This window comes from Oncorhynchus gorbuscha, linkage group LG21, assembly GCF_021184085.1.
Source record: "Oncorhynchus gorbuscha isolate QuinsamMale2020 ecotype Even-year linkage group LG21, OgorEven_v1.0, whole genome shotgun sequence".
Taxonomy (NCBI): Eukaryota; Metazoa; Chordata; class Actinopteri; order Salmoniformes; family Salmonidae; genus Oncorhynchus; species Oncorhynchus gorbuscha.
This window is the reverse complement of record NC_060193.1, coordinates 18059147-18075850: the sequence shown is the minus strand read 5'-3', so window position 1 is coordinate 18075850 and position 16704 is coordinate 18059147. Positions and strand designations below refer to the sequence as shown.

Genomic DNA, 16704 nt, shown 5'->3' with positions numbered 1-16704 from the left:
GCCAAACAAATACATTTAACTCAGTTTCCCCTTGATGGCTCTGAACCCAAACCAGCTGCACGCGTGCACCATCGTGCATAAATGTATTCTGTCCCCCAACACCAAACACGATCAAAACACGCAGGTTAAAATATCAAAACAAACTCTGAATCAATTACATTAAATTTGGGGATAGGTCCAAAAGCATTAAATAGTTATGGCAATTTAGCTACCTAGCTTGCTGTTGCTAGCTAATTTGTCCTATTTAGCTAGCTTGCTGTTGCTAGCTAATTTGTCCTGGGATATAAACATTGAGTTATTGTTTTACCTGAAATGCACAAGGTCCTCTACTCCGACAATTAATCAACACATAAAACGGTCAACCGAATCTTTTCTAGTCATCTCTCTTCCAGGCCCTTTCTTCTCTTGACTTTATATTGCGATCGGCAACTACCATAAATTAGGTGCATTACCACCACTGATCTCCTTTGTCTTCAGTCACCCACGTGGGTACATGCTTCTACAAACCAATGAGCAGATGGGAGAGGCAGGACTTGCAGAGTGATCTGCGTCAGAAATAGAACTGCTTTCTATTTTAGCCTTTGGCGTCACAGACGCGCGCGCGAGCAGTGTGTGTGCAATAATTGAATAACATGGATTTCTACATTTATTTTGTAGCGCCTGCGTACACAACGCGAGCTGTGTGGTCAGCCTATTAGGAGACTGTGTATGGTTATTAGAGGATTTGGAAAATGTTAAATGCATATTTATGTGCGTGTGTGTGTGTGTGTATTAGTTTAGCTTGTGATAATAATGAGCAATGTGACTGTAGATTAGCCTGACTCACCCTCTCTCTCACACACACACCCCCCCCCTCTCACACACGACCCAACGACATCGATGTGGAGCATGCATGTAGTCCGTGTGGAGGTCATGTCTAATTTCACACCCCATTAGAGATGAACTACCTGCAGTCAAGTCGCTAAGGCAACTGCTCTATGAAAACCTCCAGAGTAACATGTGTGTGGCATGTCCATGTGTGAGTATCTAATCGACATTCAGCTCAAAGAGGTTAGGTTAGTTTGTTAAGTCCCATTTGCGGAGAGAAGATTCTACCTATGGGTATTTGAACTGTATCAAACTAAGCCATAGTAACAGGAGGGTTAGTAGGTTGGTCCACTGTTAACCTGAAACATCCACAACTATCCATCAACGGACGTTTTAACTGTCCCAAACCAGGGCTGTGTCCCCATTGGCATTCTATTCCCTATAGTGCACCCTATGGGCTCTGGTCAAAACAGGGTAGTGCACTATGTAGGGAATAGGGTCCCATTTGGGACACATCCTGTACCAGACTAAGCCATAGGACGAGGGGGGTTAGTTCCTGAAACATCCCCCCAGTTATCCCCATGCTCCCAGACCCCCACCTCTCCCTCTCAGCGACCTTACCTCCTCCATGCGGCCCTCACTGTTCTCTGGGTCCCCTTCGGGGGTGGGCTGGGGGGCCCTGGAGTCCTCTGGGTCTGGCCTTTCCACCTCCATAGGGCCAGGGCCGGACGGCTCCGACAGGGAAGACTGCTTCTTCTCCCTGGGGGGAGAGAAAACGCGCGAGGGGGAAAGAGAGCGAGAATGAGGATAGTAGAGATGTATTCTCATACAAAGACCTGAATAAAGAACATCATTGTAAATTATCTATACATAGATAACAAACAACTGTAAAGAAGCCGGCTCATCCTACCTACAACCATTAGCCATGAAAGCTAAAAAAAATCTATCTAGTAGGAAGGAACACAACTGTGTCCCTCATCAAAAAGCAAAGGATTAGATAGATGAGTCTACCTCTAGTAAAGAGAGTCAGACACACAGAGGACAGATCGAGAGAGAGAGAAAGAGAGAAGGTTGGTTGAGGCCAGTTATCTGGGACAGTGCAACTATAAATAACTTACTCACACCAGAATACAGCCAACTGACACCCAGCTACGAGGTCAAAATTACTCCTCAAAACAAACTCCTGATTCGGTCAGTCACACACTGATTGACCAACCAAGACATGCACCGCTGTCTAACCATAGATCACACGCGTAAACACATTGAGATCACTTACAGGGTCATCCTAATGGCACTGACTGATAACCGATTCAGACCCCTAAAGCCTTCCACACCAACAAAAAAAGCTAAGTGATTGTTCTGCGCATGTCTCTTACGCTCGCCGAACACACACCTGCCATCTGAGACCTATGAGAGGCCAGGGGACAGATGTCAACTAGACCACCACCCCAGTGGGGCAGCAGTGGAGGAGAACCCAGTCCCTGATGTGATCATTAAGAGTATGTGTTTGTTGGGACGAAACTGCCTCTTTGCAAAAGAGGCCCCCCATCACCCATTTTTTTTTAATCCTTTATATAATTAAACCCTTACTCCACACTGACCACTGGTAGTCCATGTAGTACCCTCAAGAGACAGCCTAGCCAGTTGGAGAATTATGACACACCTTAAGGGCACACACACCCACAATTGCCAACAGATGTCTTGTGTATTAATGATCTCCCATGGGGACACTTGCTCATTAGCATCATGAGCAGTATTCTTTATCATGGTCACGAGTTAACAATCCGATACCAGAGTCATATTTATACATGACTCTGTCTGACACCATCTCCTCTACACGGCAAGAACTAACCTGACAAAATAAGCATAAAAGACGACAGAGGTGGTGGACAATGAATCAGTCATACCCACCTCTCAAATGAGACAGAGTCGTTACCTACACTGGATTCATATAGTTAAGGCAGCCAGTGTATCTACACCTGCACTGGCTTCACATAGAGAATGAGACATGCAGTACACCTATACATGCACTGAAGTCATACCGAGACAGGTAGTGTACATTCAGATAGAAAATGTCCCTTAAACATCCATTGGATTCAGAGTGTAGGTGAGCTTTAGTACGCACGCGCGCGCGCGCACACACACACACACACACACACACACACACACACACACACACACACACACACCAACCTGAAACATGTTAAGACAGTCAAGGAGGAAGGAAATCGTTGTTTAATTCATAAGCTTAAACGCTTCTGCATGATTCTCAGTATGACGCGTTTGATCCAGCCACGACCAGTTTTATTACTTTACTTACCTGCGTATAAGGATTCTCTGGTACTAGTAAACTTGAGTGACTGGAGTTACCCGGTATCTCCCATCCCCTTCCCCCAACCCGAGTCCGATAAATCCACACCCCACGTGGACGCGGAGAGCGACACTCACGTGCACGACGCATGTATGTAATGTAACAATTCGTGTCAGTCTAGTAATTAAAACGCCCACCACTGACAGTTAAAACGTATGTGGCGAGTTTAGCGATCAATTAATTAGGACACCAGGCGGGCAGGGTGAACGAGCAGTTGAGACATGACACAATCAGCACTGGCAGCGCCTTAGCTACTATCGGTGAAGCCATTCTAGAAACGTAATGCCTATCCTTTCGCTCTCCATCTTACCCGTTTTCGGTCCCTTCCGACAGCATATTGTCTGGCTGGAACCGCGGACACCTAACGCTCTATCGCAATCGGTTGCTCCACGGATTGAAATTGAGTACGAGAAATCCTTATGCGGCTGCCGGGTTTGTGCACTGCGACGGTATCAGAGTAGCAACACACACGACGGCCATATTGGATAGCGAGCCGAGAGGGGAAACCAGCCGGGATCCTTGGGACCTCCAGATCTGACGTCAGCCCATTGAAGTTTACCTCTCAAAAGATTCGGGTTATTGTTGTAGGGGTTAAGGAAAAGACGAAGCGGGGGGATTTACTCCCGGACGCTGTATGGAGGTCTGACAGTGTCGAACTACGTGAGGCTTCCTTTTATCGTTTAGAAGTTTCGTTATGTTTTAGCCTGTTACAAATGTACTGGAAAGTGGATGGCATTCCGGCTACTTGGAGAAAAACGACAGCTGTGTGCCTGTTCACACGCGTATCTGCCCTCACTGGCTACAACAGTCCCAGTCGATCTCCCAGACCTTCAATAATGGAGGACATGTATTTCTATTGTTAGAGTGGTCACCCTGCTATTTTGTCAATATAATAGATACTATTTGGTTAAATTTAGGGAAGGGACGTCCCAATCTCGAATTGCACTAACTGTCTCTCTTCGGCTGTGGGGGGCCTCATTAAACGCCTAACAAGAAATACCACCGCCACTTCCTTTTCTATAACTAGTAGTCGCGAGTGAGCGTTTTGACCGTTCACAATGCTGTCGGTAAGTGTAGGGACGATATTTCTTATTTGACCTTTATTTAACTAGGCAAGTCAGTTAAGAACAAATTATTATTTTCAATGACGGCCAAGGAACAGTGGGTTAACTGCCTGTTCAGGGGCAGAACGAAAGATTTTTACCTTGTCAGCTCGGTTACTAGTCCAACGCTCTAACCACTAGGCTACCCTGCCGCCCCATATTGTAACAAAGGTAGAGTAGCAACAATGGATCAAGCTAAAACACTGTGGTGTTCTGGCCAACTTAATGCGTCATCTCTATATGGAATAAACATTTTCTTTACAATAAATCCATGTGTCGTGCCATTCATCAAAACCCATGAAACATACTTCAAGACACTTAATGATAATGGGGCAAGAGTTGACCGAAGATACATTATTTAACTAGGCATGTCAATTTGAAAAAAAACTTATTTACAATCTACACTGGCCAAACCCGAACAATGCTGGGCCAATTGTGCGGTGCCCTATGGCCGGTTGTGATACAGCCTGGCTTTGAATCAGGGTGTCTGTAGTGACACCTCTAGAACTGAGATGCAGTGACCACTGCCCCACTCGGAGGCCCAATGTGGAAAAGTGCAGTTTTCCGGGAAAAGTAGTAGTCCGCATTGAGGTACGTTTTCCGACCCATATCTCATGCCGGCTCAAGTGTCAATGTAATCATGATTGCGTTCCGACCCCAGTGCATCTTAGTGTAAACAAGCATACGGGTAGGGTCGGTATCTTCTGGCAAAGGCAAGACACATAAAATATATCTGCACACACACATGTTCTAATGGTGCTTCCTGTTTTTATTATAATCTAAACTCACAATCGCTACATTGAGACGTCCATCCACACCTGGAGTCCAATCATCCATCCACAGATCAATGACCAGGGCCCGGTTTCCCGATAGTGATGAAGCTTAGGAGCGCTTTAACGATGCATCTTTCCTACAACGGCCGAAGATGTAACATGCGTTTCTCAAAACAACACGCAGAGAGAACAGTCGATAAGTTGGAGCATGTGTCCATACTTATAGTATCAAAAGAAAGGGAGCACTGAACTCTGATCAGTTTTCTCCATTCAAATCTTACCAAACATAATTATTTTACAATACTGACAACAGATCAGCTCCTATCACCATCTTTAGATGCAAATATTGAGGTTGCTTATTCTAGTTGCTTACCCAATCAACATGCACTAAATCACTGATTTGGCACATCATTGCACACGTTGGGCTACACATGAAATATAGCGACAAATTAGTATCAAAATAGAAGTCAATTGAACATTAAATGTATTTCATCATGATTACCCCGGGCCCGTACTGTTTATTTTAATGCAGTCATCGCAATATTCATTTGAAGCATCAGAACAAAGTAGCCAATGTCTTTGCAATTTATACAAATTTATAGAAATTGCAAAGACATTGGCTACTTTGTTCTGAAGTTATCAGAGGTCAGAGAGAGACATATAAACCATGGGATTCTATGTTTAGCAGAGATGTGTATAAAGTGACGCGAGGAGGGCAAAAATACATTAATGTCGCACTTAGCTGCTCAACGAGTGGTCTGAGTTAGGCGTTAGATTACGAGCAGGTTCAAGTGCGACATTAATAACATTGGTTTTGGGGAACGGTTCAGAAATGTAACAATGCTCCTACGAAGGTTCTCACGATGACTTAGGAAGCTTTTGGGAAACCGGGCTCAGAAGAAAGTGTTAAACATGTTCAATTCCAAAGAAACATTCACATTACAGACAACTGAGGCAAGGATGATACATGGGGGGGGTCTATTAATGTCGGCACGGGCGCACATGTAGGTGTGTTTTGGACCAGCTTTTGCACCTTTTTAGGGTTAGGGTTCACAAACGCCCATATCTCCATGTTACAGCGCTTGTTTACGGAAGACAGACGGAATCACCTGTGTTAATTAGCGGTATCTTGTGCCAGCTGCATACCACCCTGCATACCACTGCTGGCTTGCTTCTGAAGCTAACCCTAGACCAGATGCTGCTGGAAGTGGTGTTGGAGGACCAGTAGGAGGCACTCTTTCCTCTGGTCTAAAAAAATATCCCAATGTGATTCGGGACACTGTCCTGTGTAGGGTGCTGTCTTCCGGATGGGACATTAAACAGGTGTCCTGACTGAGGTCATTAAAGATCCTGTGGCACTTATCGTAAGAGTAGGGGTGTTAACCCCGGTGTCCTGGCTAAATTCCCAATCTGGCCCTCAAACCATCACGTCACCTAATAATCCCCAGTTTACAATTGGCTCATTCATCCACCTCTCCCCTGTAACTATTCCCCAGGTCGTTGAAGCAAATGAGAACGTGTTCTCAGTCAACTTACCTGGTAAAATAACGGATAAAATAATTAGCTACAGTCCATTCGGAAAGTTTTCAGACCCCTTGACTTTTTCCACATTTTGTTAAGTTACAGCCTTATTTAAAAAAAAATGTAAACTCAATCTTCACACAATACCCCAACAAAGTGAAAACAGGTTTAGGAATGTTTGCTAATTTATAAAAAGAAATACCTTAGATAAATAAGTATTCAAACCCTATTCTATTGAGCTCAGGTGCATCCTGTTTCCATTGATCATCCTTGATGTTTCTACAACTTGGAGTCCAGCTGTGGTAAAATAAATTGATTGGGCATGATTTGGAAAAGGCACAAACCTGTTTATATAAGGTCCCAGAGTTGACGGTGCACACCAGAGCAAAAGCCAGGCCATGAGGTTGAAGGAGCTGTCTGTAGAGCTTTGAGACAGGGTTGTGTTGAGGTACCGATCTGAGGAAGGGTAACAAAACATTTCTGTGGCATTGAAGGTCCCTAAGAACACAGTGGCCTCCATCATGCGTACATGGAAGAAATTTGGAACCACCAACAGAGCTGGCCACCCAGCAAAACTGAGCAATTGGGGGAGAAAGGCCTTGGTAAGGGAGGTGACCAAGAACCGTATGGTCACTCTGACAGAGCCCCAGAGTTCCTCTGTGGAGATGGGAGAACCTTCCAGAAGGACAACCATCTCTGCAGCCCTCCACCAATCAGGCCTTTATGGTAGAGTGGCCAGGCAGAAGCCACTCCTCAGTAGAAGGCACATGACAGCCCACTTGGAGTTTGCCAAAACGCACCTAAAGGACTCCCAGACCATGAGAAACAAGATTCTCTGGTCTGAAGAAATGAAGATTGAACTCTCTGGCCTGAATGCCAAGCATCACATCTGGAAGAAACCTGGCACCATCCCTAAGGTGAAGCATGGTGGTGGCAGCATCATGCTGTGGGGATGTTTTTCAGCGGCAGGGACTGAGAGACTAGTCAGGATCAAGGGAAAGATGAACGGAGCAAAGCTCAGGACAGGACAACGACCCTAAGCACACAACCAGGAGAACACAGGAGTCGCTTCAGGACAAGTCTCTGAATGTCCTTGAGTGGCCCAGCCAGAGCCCAGACCTGAACATCTCTGGACAGACCTGAAAATAGCTGTGCAGTGACACTCCCCATTCAACCTGACAGAGCTTGAGAGGTTCTGCAGAGAAGAATTGGATAAACTCTAAATACATGTGTGCCAAGCTTGTAGCGTCATACCCAAGAAGACTCAAGGCTGTAACCGCTGCCAAAGTGCTTCATCAAAGTACTGAGTAAAAAGGTCTGAATACTTACGTAAATGTCATATTTTAGTTTATTTGTAATCAAATGTGCAACATTTTCTAAAACCTGTTTTTGCTTTGTCATTATGGGGTATTGTTAGATTGAGGGGGGGAAAAAATGATTTAATCGATTTTAGAACAAGGCTGCAACTTAAAATGTGGAAAAAGTCTAGGGGTCTGAATACTTCTCTAATGTATCTAGCATGCTCTCAACACCTGTGTGTAAAGTCCTATTCACACGGGATTAGTTTTACTGGGAGAGATGGGGTTATGGAATTATGTGCAAGAGCACAAATCAACATATCCATCATTAAGTCCTGTCCGAATCTGCCACGTCGGTCATTTTAACAGTAATAATAAGCCGCAAAAAAAAAAAAAAATAAAGTCCTCATAGTACTAATCTAGTGCCAATCGACATCCCTGTGTTTTGAGAGAAATGTCTGAATTTGACAGGTGTGCCTGGCGGTTTGAGAATTAAAATAGGCCTAACTGAATCGATTAACTGATGCTTAAAACGAAGTGCTGCGCATAGCCCATAAAGAGCCTACATGTGTCAACTTTTAGTGAATGCCTTTGTTTATACGTTGTGTCAATGAATTGAACATTGCCAAATGAGTCATTGGAAAAAACATGTATTTAATGCAACCCATGCTGTTCATAGATCACAATGCAGCCTTCCAACTAAACTACATTTTTGGAAATGTCAAGTTCACCTTCTCATCCATTGTCTTAAAATGCATCTCAAATGCAAGTACACTGTTTCGAGCACATGTGCAAGCTAGGGGGCATGTAGGACATCTACTGCAGATCCAAAATAATGATTTGGATCACACATTATGGCGACACCACACCAGAGATGGCTTGGAATGGTTTAGAAACTTGGGAGCCAAGCTCAAGTTGTCAGTGTAGCCTGTTAATGCCTGGACATGCCTAGAATAAAAACCGCCAGACTCATCTGCCCATAGAACATTCTTCCAAGAGTCATCCAGGTTCTTCCAGGTGCTTTTTGGCAAACTTGCATAAACAGTTTGGACGAGATGGGTCCCATTATGTCTGGCGAAAACCAAACACTGCATTCCACAGTAAGAACCACATACTAAAGGTCAAGCATGGTGGTGTTAGTGTGATGGTTTGGGGATGCTTTGCTGCCTCAGGACCTGGACGACTTGCCTTATTAGAAGGAACCATGAATTCTGCTCTGAATCAGAAGAATGTCAGGACATCTGCCTGTGAGTTGAAGAGCAGCTAGGTCATGCAGCAAAACACACAAATAAGTCACACTTTTTGGGGTTATTCGTAAACTCAGGTTCCCAGTATCTAATATTAGGTTTTGGTTGAAGATCTGATAACATTCAGTTTTAAAAAAAATATGCAAAAATCTGAAAGGGGCCAAATACTTTTTCACGGCACTGTACAAATCGGTAATGCATTGGAAAATGTGTGCAAATATTAGCAGCTCACCAAGGGTTTGTTTTGTGAAGTGTGTGTGTGTCAGCGTTTCTGTTATGAAAATGCGGCGCTGGATATTTGACTGGCAGCATTTTAATTTACCGGTACATTTCTCAGACTCATATGCATTGGGTGCGTAACCTGATTAGGGTGTCTGCCCACGGTGCTCCCAAATTCATACAACCGGTAGGCCTAGGAGACATTTAAAAAAATATATATATATTTTTTTGAAGGCAATGAGTCTGATGCAAGAGATCAAAACGATTAGCTTAAAAAAATGTTGATAAACTTATTTCTTAACATTATTAGCGCAGCAAAGTTCACAAGTCAGGAGGCCACAGGAGGTCACGGTCAAATGTGGATTTTGCCAGAGGGCAGTGAAAGCAAGTTGAAAACCAATAGAACATGAGAGAAATAGGATCCTGGTTTCAATGGCATATGGAAGTATATATATGAAATAATTGCCTCCATGGATAGCGTCGGATTTTGCCTAAGCTACCTTGAAGCACGCTAAAACATGCCTCATATCTAGTAAAATGTTGAGGTTTCAAACAAACAGGTAAATGCTTTCAAACTGCATACTGCCTCCAGCTCATTACAAAGTGGTGTGTGACACTGATGAAGCCTGCCTTCCTTGCCTATGCATTTAAATGGTTAACGGGAAGCGCGCTTCAATTACCAGTTCAGAAATAAAAAATATTACCTCTTTAATCGTGGCCAAAAAACGTTTGAACACGTGATTGCATTTGGAATTGTGGCGTAATGATTAAGCTTATACAAGTGCTGTCTGGTTTTCTTCTAAAAGGGCTCTGAGTCTGTATGCTGTGCGTGTGATAAATAAATAAATATATTTTTACCTTTATTTCACTAGGCAAGTCAGTTAAGAACAAATTCTTATTTACAATGACAGCCTAGGAACAGTGGGTTAACTGCCTGTCAGAGGCAGAACGACAGATTTGTACAGTTCGGGGATATGAACTTGCAACCTTTTGGTTACTAGTCCAACGCTATAACCACTAGGCTACGCTGCTGCCCCAGATACACAACTAATATACACACACATCATTTAGTGGGATTAAATTGGCGTAAATTAACCATGACCAGTCAAGCTTATTTACACCAACAGGCGACTATTTTATTTATCGCCTTTATTTTTTCAACAGCCAAAATCCAGCTATTACCAGCTAACAGAAACCCTTGTGTGTGTGTGTGTGTGTGTGTGTAAAGAACTGCAAGGAGTGTGTGCGTTGTGAGAGCAACTCAAATGGTATTATGGCTGACCTGAAAGGCTGTTTCTTCTCTCCTCCTTTTTCCAGTCTTCTCCTTTCATCCACTCTTCCTTTTCCCGGGACAGATTTCTGAGAAACAAATAGAATGAGCAAACGACAGACTATATATGGCAAAATATCAATGCGCCGTGTTAAGAGACAAAAGCAAGAAGCCACTTCTGTAGCAGTAAAGAATCCCCTTTTTATACGATTAAATTAAAGCATGTCGAGAAAGATTACTGGGATTGTATGAAGGAAGGGGTTAGTATTTTAAATGATTATGTTCCATAATATAAAGAAGCATGTCACAGGTGGTGAAGCATCTTTCACTAATTCTCCTCAGCCCACACTGACCCAGTCAGTATGAGAAGGTGAGTTTAACTCACTTGCACCCAGAGACACACTGTCAGTCTGGTGCATCAGTATTAGCATGGCGGGATCATCATCGGAGACTAACGTCTACACTGCTCTAGTACTGACGGGTGATGACAGCTTGTCATTGCAGAGAGAAAGATTTGATTGACATCCGGATTAGCCAGTCACTAACCTTTTTTTTGTCCCGGGAGGAGGTGGAGGCAGAGGAATGTGATGAAGAGGATCCAGAATCTGAGTCGGAGGATGAAGAGTCGCCACCGCTGGAGGGCGACGACCTCCTGTCGCTCGCCCTCTTCCTCTGCCTGCACCGCTCTTCTTCCTTCTTCCTCACATCTTCCTTCCGCTTCTTCTCTTCTTCTCCCTTACCTGGGTAAGAGGGGGGCAGAGCAGGCCCCATGGGCTCAACCTCAATAGCCTCTTCAGGTCCTCTTCTCCTGGTCTCGCCGGCTTTCGGTGTCACCTTTTCTGCCTGGCTGTCACTCTCCTTCTCCACAATTTCTCCTCCATTTCTCTCTCCAGGCTTTTCCGCGGACGCCTTGTTCGGTGAGGTGACCTCTATGGTGTTGTCTGTGTTCTGCTGGGCCCCTGAGACAAGGACTTCCTGTTTGAGGGGGGGTTCCCCTGGCGTGGTCACCACCACAGACCCCTGTTGCCCAGGTTTAGGAGGGGATGCCATGGAGCCGGATGAGGTGTCGGAGAACATGCGGGGCTTCTTGGGGGCGAGAGCAGGCAGACAAGTGGTTGAGCCGGGAGGAGAGGAGAGGGGTTCATCCCTGCCGAAGGGTGACTTCTTCGGGCTGTCCCCCTGGTGCACCGCAGGCACCTCTGACCCCCCAGACCCAAACGGCAAGGACACAGACGTCACATCCCGTCCGTGCTTCCATGGCGGCAGGCAACTCTCACTCTCTACCTGTTTCTCCTCTTTCTCCGTTCTCTTCTGTGCCGTCTCTCCAGATGTACCCTGGGGCTCTGCAGTGAGGGTGATGCCTGGGACAGCTGCTCCAGACACCAGAGAGAGAGGATGGAACTGGGCCCCTGATCCAAACATAGACACTGGTGCAGGGACCTCGGGTACAGGGACGGTTCCGGAGTGCACTGCGCTGCTGCCTCCGATGTGGGTGATAGCAGCCCCAGGGAACAGGACTACCCCAACCCCCAGTCCTGCTCCTGGGACGATGCTACCGCCATCTCCTGATCCGGACGACTCCCCACCAGGACCTGTCTGGCCGTCTGAGGCACCCTCACCTCTCTTCCCGAATGCTCCCTCGGAAGCCATCTTGCGGGCGAGCAGGGAGAGGGGTCCGGGCCGCCGCTGGGCCAGGGGCTCTGGGCTGCTGGAGCGGGAGCTGGAGTCAGAGTCGTGCCTCTGGAGGCCACCTGGAGGGGAGCGGACGGCCACCCCAGCCCCTGCTCCTTCTGGCTCCTCATCCATGTCGGGCGGGCTCTGCTTGGGGGTGTCGGGTAGAGGAAAGGAGAGCTCTGGGGGTGGGGAGGGGGGCGGGGTGGGCTGGCGGAGCTGCATGGGGGGCTGGTGTACTACCTGCTGAGGGGGGATGTGTTGCGGAGGCTGGAGCTTGCGTCTGGACCTCTCTCGGCCCACCGGGATGCTGGGGGAAGGCTGCTGGGGCCGAGGGGGAGGGGAACGTCCTCTTCCACCGCCACCTCTTCTTGCCCCCGCCGCAGGTCCCCACTCATCTTCGTCCTCCTCACTGCTGTCATCGTCATCACTGTCTTCCTGGACGCGGTTACCCCCGGCGCTGGCTGCTGCCCGAGCGGAGCGGCTGAGGTGGAGCACATAGTGGGCGGGGCGGTCGTCAGCCGCCGGGGCGGTGCCTTCATTCTCCTGGGCCTGGACGCGGGGGGGCATGGAGGGTGGCAGGCCCTGGCGCTCGGGGTCCCCCAGGACACGCACAGACAGGGAGGCCACAGCGCGGGGTGGTGAGGGGGTGGTGAGCTCCTCATGGCGGAGGCCAGTGTGGAGTGAGAGACGCTGCTGTGTCCAGGAGCCAGGGGCGTCAGGGGACTCCTGGGGCACGGAGCCTGGGCCAAAGTATGGTCTGCGAGACATCGTCCCTTTGCCCATAGCCTGGGACATCATTCCTTGCCCAATCATCATTGTCCCTCCTCCACCTCCTTCCTCGGCCCGGTTCAGTGGGGGCTGAGAGGGTATGGGGCAATGCTGAGGTAGAGAGAGAAATTGAGACTGTTAGCTAGCCTGATATGAACACATGAACAAGAAATTATAGAATAAATATATCTTGGACCGTTCGAATGCAATTGCTTTTTGAGAATCTTCTGCTCCTGTGTGTGTGTGTTACTGACCTTGTCAGGATGGTAGGAAGCACTGTCGTTGTCCTGCTCTGTGTCCTCCTCCTCCTCATCCTCCTCCTCCTCCTCCTCCTCCTCCTCTGGGCCTGTTTCCCCTGAGGGGAAGGAGATGTTAGATATTAGGGGTCAGAGTTTTGAACTGGGATTTCTGTAGTCTCAGACTCTGAACTACAACTCAATTGGGAATGGAGAGAACAAGAAAGACTACTCATCCAACATACCAAAAATAACCTGGTATATACAAATCATTTAAACTGGACAGCTTTATCGCCATCTCTACATTCAAGACTCAATCGGGGGCTCCCGGATGGCGCAGTGGTTTAAGGCACTGCATCTCAGTACTACAGACCCTGGTTCGATCCTGGGCTGTATCACAACCGGTCGTGATGGGGAGTCCCATAGGGCGGCGCACAATTGGCCCAGCATCGTCCGGGTTAGGGTTTGGCCATCATTGTAAATAAGAACTTGGTCTTAACTGACTTGCCTTGTAAAATAAAATAAATAGAAATCATGAACACTCTTACGGACACTTGTGGCTGCTTCGTGTGATGCATTATCGCCTTTACTTTCTTGCCCTTTGTGCTGTTGTCTGTGCCTAACAATGTTTGTACCATGTTGTCATGTTGTGTTGCTGCCATGATGTGTTATCTTACATGGCATCCAAACCAGCTGCACGCGTGCACCATCGTGCATAAATGTATGTTTTCCCCCAACACCAAACTCGATCAGGTTAAAATATCAAAACAAACTCTGAACCAATTACATTAATTTGGGGACAGGTCCAAAAGCATTAAAAAATTATGGCAATTTAGCTACCTAGCTTGCTGTTGCTAGCTAATTTGTCCTGGGATATAAACATTGAGTTGTTATTTTACCTGAAATGCACAAGGTCCTCTACTCCGACAATTAATCCACACATAAAACGGTCAACCGAATTATTTCTAGTCATCTCTCCTCCTTACAGGCTTTTTCTTCTTTGAACTTATATGGTGATTGGCATCTAAACTTTCATAGTATTACCACGATGACCATCAATACAGTTCGTCTTTCAATCGCCCACGTGGGTATAACCAATGAGGAGATGGCACGTGGGTACCTGCTTCTATAAACCAATGAGGAGATGGGAGAGGCAGGACTTGCAGAGCGATCTGCGTCACAAATAGTTGTTCTTAACTGACTTGTATAGTTAAATAAAAGTTTAAAAAAGGTTAAAATATAAAAGACAAGTTGTTGGTACACCTTCGGGTAAAATAATAAATATATTAGTGGTTAGTGTGGTTTATTCCTAGTAGTTCTCCTCAGCCCACACTGACCCAGTCAGTATGAGAAGGTGAGTTTAACTCACTTGCAACCAGAGAGACACTGTCAGTCTGGTGCATCAGTATTAGCATGGCGGGATCATCATCGGAGACAATAAGGACATTACATGGTGCAAGAGGCCTGAGATGGGCCCACTATCCATATGCAGATGTGAATGGCACGAAGCTAACTGCCCTCCATTCATCCACTGGTATCACTCTACAGCTGTTAACTGCACTAAGCTATAGGGACGTTGTACATTGTTAAGATAGAGCGCAGACTTGAACTACATGTCCAAACTCACATACCACTTACAATGCATGCCCAAAACCTTGCTTCAGTGTGGATATTGGAACAGACTACTACGTTCCAACGTCCACTCAACACTAGCATTCCATGTTAAGTAGTGTGTTAGTGTGGATATTAGAGCCTGGTTGTGTGTCTTACCATCGGCCTCTGCCGCCTCCCGGGCCTCTCTCTCCAGCCTCTGGCGAAGGAGCTCCTGCTGCTGAGCCAGGTACTGCTTTATGAAGCTGTTCTGGCTCATCTCCTCCCCAATCTGAACACACAGGGGACATAAGCACATTAGAAAGCAGGGAAGGGAAAGACTAGGCTATCTGTGTGTTTTAATGACACAGGACTGATTTTCATCACAATCTAAAACGATAAATGATCACCTTTGTGCATTGAACGATACAGGTTGGATTATTTTCTAATTCATGTGAGGGTAAGAAAAAGAATACATATCGGGTCTGAAACACACAGATGACTGACAATTAAATCAGGTAACCTCCGTAATATTGCCTCTACGTCTAGTACCGACTCTCCAAACAGTGGTGTATTGCTTGGTCTCTTACCTGGGAGTTGGGCTGGAGCCCAATGTGGGAAGTGGAAGTCTTCTTAACATTTTCCAACATCAGAGCCTAAAACAGCGAGCAAACTACTGGTTAAAACACATCAAACACAAACGTAACCATGCTGTTGTGTTTTCACAGAAATGCAGGCTAATAAGAGCTTTATTTATTCTCCTGATTTATTCTCCTCAGCCCACACTGACCCAGTCAGTATGAGAAGGTGAGTTTAACTCACTTGCACCCAGAGACACACTGTCAGTCTGGTGCATCAGTATTAGCATGGCGGGATCATCATAGGAGAGAAGAAAAAAGCAATACAGACAGTACTAAACATTTAACATTTACATTGTAGAAAAACGAACCAAATTATTGGAGGCACATACATGAAATCAGTCAATAAATATAGCATCCTAGAAAGGACAACAAGCCCATCTTCCCATTCCAACTCCAGCAGCAAATGATGCCCAAAACTCGTCATAGTGGTCGGGAGCAAGGTCTCTGAAACAATTTCTGTCCTGCCCTCTGGAGCTTCTCTTCTAATGAACAGACCCGTTTTAATTAGAAGAAGAAGAAGAAGCGAAATGGATCTTTGGTATGTTGCATAGGAGGAGGGGCATCATTGGGACGGGTAAATCCAAATCGACTTGGGTCATTGAGTTTCTAGTGCCAAACAGTTTCGATCGCCCTTCCACTGACATTTGCAAACCTTCAGCTTGCATTCTATTGGAAATGCGAAAGAATAGCCAATTTTTACACACAGGATATTGCCCATAATACAAGTATAGGAAACTGCATGGCTGATTGAAAAACGGGTCGTTATAATGTATGACATTATTTGTGATTGCTGAGCATTGTGTGCAATTCTAAGTTAAGACACTTATGGGGCAATTATAATGCAATTGGGAAATGTATTTTTCTAACGATGGTGTCCAAATTAATATTCAGCAGTAACAGTAGTTTGTTGGAAACCTAACGTTTTCCAGTAGTGGCAGTGTTAAGGAACATTTTACTTCAATAATATAGCTAGCTAATTGACGAGAAAAAGAAAATCAACTTCACGTTAATTATGTAAAACATGCTTGCCTTACTAAGCTAGCTAGTCACGTAGCTAGCGAGTTAATGTTCCTACAAAAACAGCGCATATGGGCAGGCGCGTACCCAATCACCCTGCCCCCCTTTCCACAGAGCGCAGGCCCGACGACAGAGTAACTGCTGCTAGATAGTTCGCTAGCATTAACAC

At 46.0% G+C, this 16704-nt stretch overlaps 1 protein-coding gene and 3 non-coding genes across 4 annotated transcripts in view; all 4 read right to left on the bottom strand.

Moving 5' to 3' along the window:
• Positions 1 to 16704, bottom strand: part of acin1b (apoptotic chromatin condensation inducer 1b) — a 32928-nt gene that overhangs the window by 15756 nt on the left and 468 nt on the right. The window contains exons 2-7 of the mRNA XM_046320495.1: positions 15468 to 15533; positions 15058 to 15169; positions 13306 to 13406; positions 11156 to 13162; positions 10622 to 10698; positions 1429 to 1567 (exon numbers count right to left, since the gene is read on the bottom strand). Of these exons, the coding sequence (XP_046176451.1) occupies positions 1429 to 1567; positions 10622 to 10698; positions 11156 to 13162; positions 13306 to 13406; positions 15058 to 15169; positions 15468 to 15533 (2502 nt within the window). The remainder of the gene's footprint in view (positions 1 to 1428; positions 1568 to 10621; positions 10699 to 11155; positions 13163 to 13305; positions 13407 to 15057; positions 15170 to 15467; positions 15534 to 16704) is intronic.
• Positions 10943 to 11059, bottom strand: LOC124008979. The gene has a single exon (XR_006834210.1). It is a non-coding gene; the product is annotated as a small nucleolar RNA U6-53/MBII-28 (small nucleolar RNA).
• LOC124008980 lies at positions 14605 to 14721 on the bottom strand. The gene has a single exon (XR_006834211.1). It is a non-coding gene; the product is annotated as a small nucleolar RNA U6-53/MBII-28 (small nucleolar RNA).
• Positions 15648 to 15764, bottom strand: LOC124008978. The gene has a single exon (XR_006834209.1). It is a non-coding gene; the product is annotated as a small nucleolar RNA U6-53/MBII-28 (small nucleolar RNA).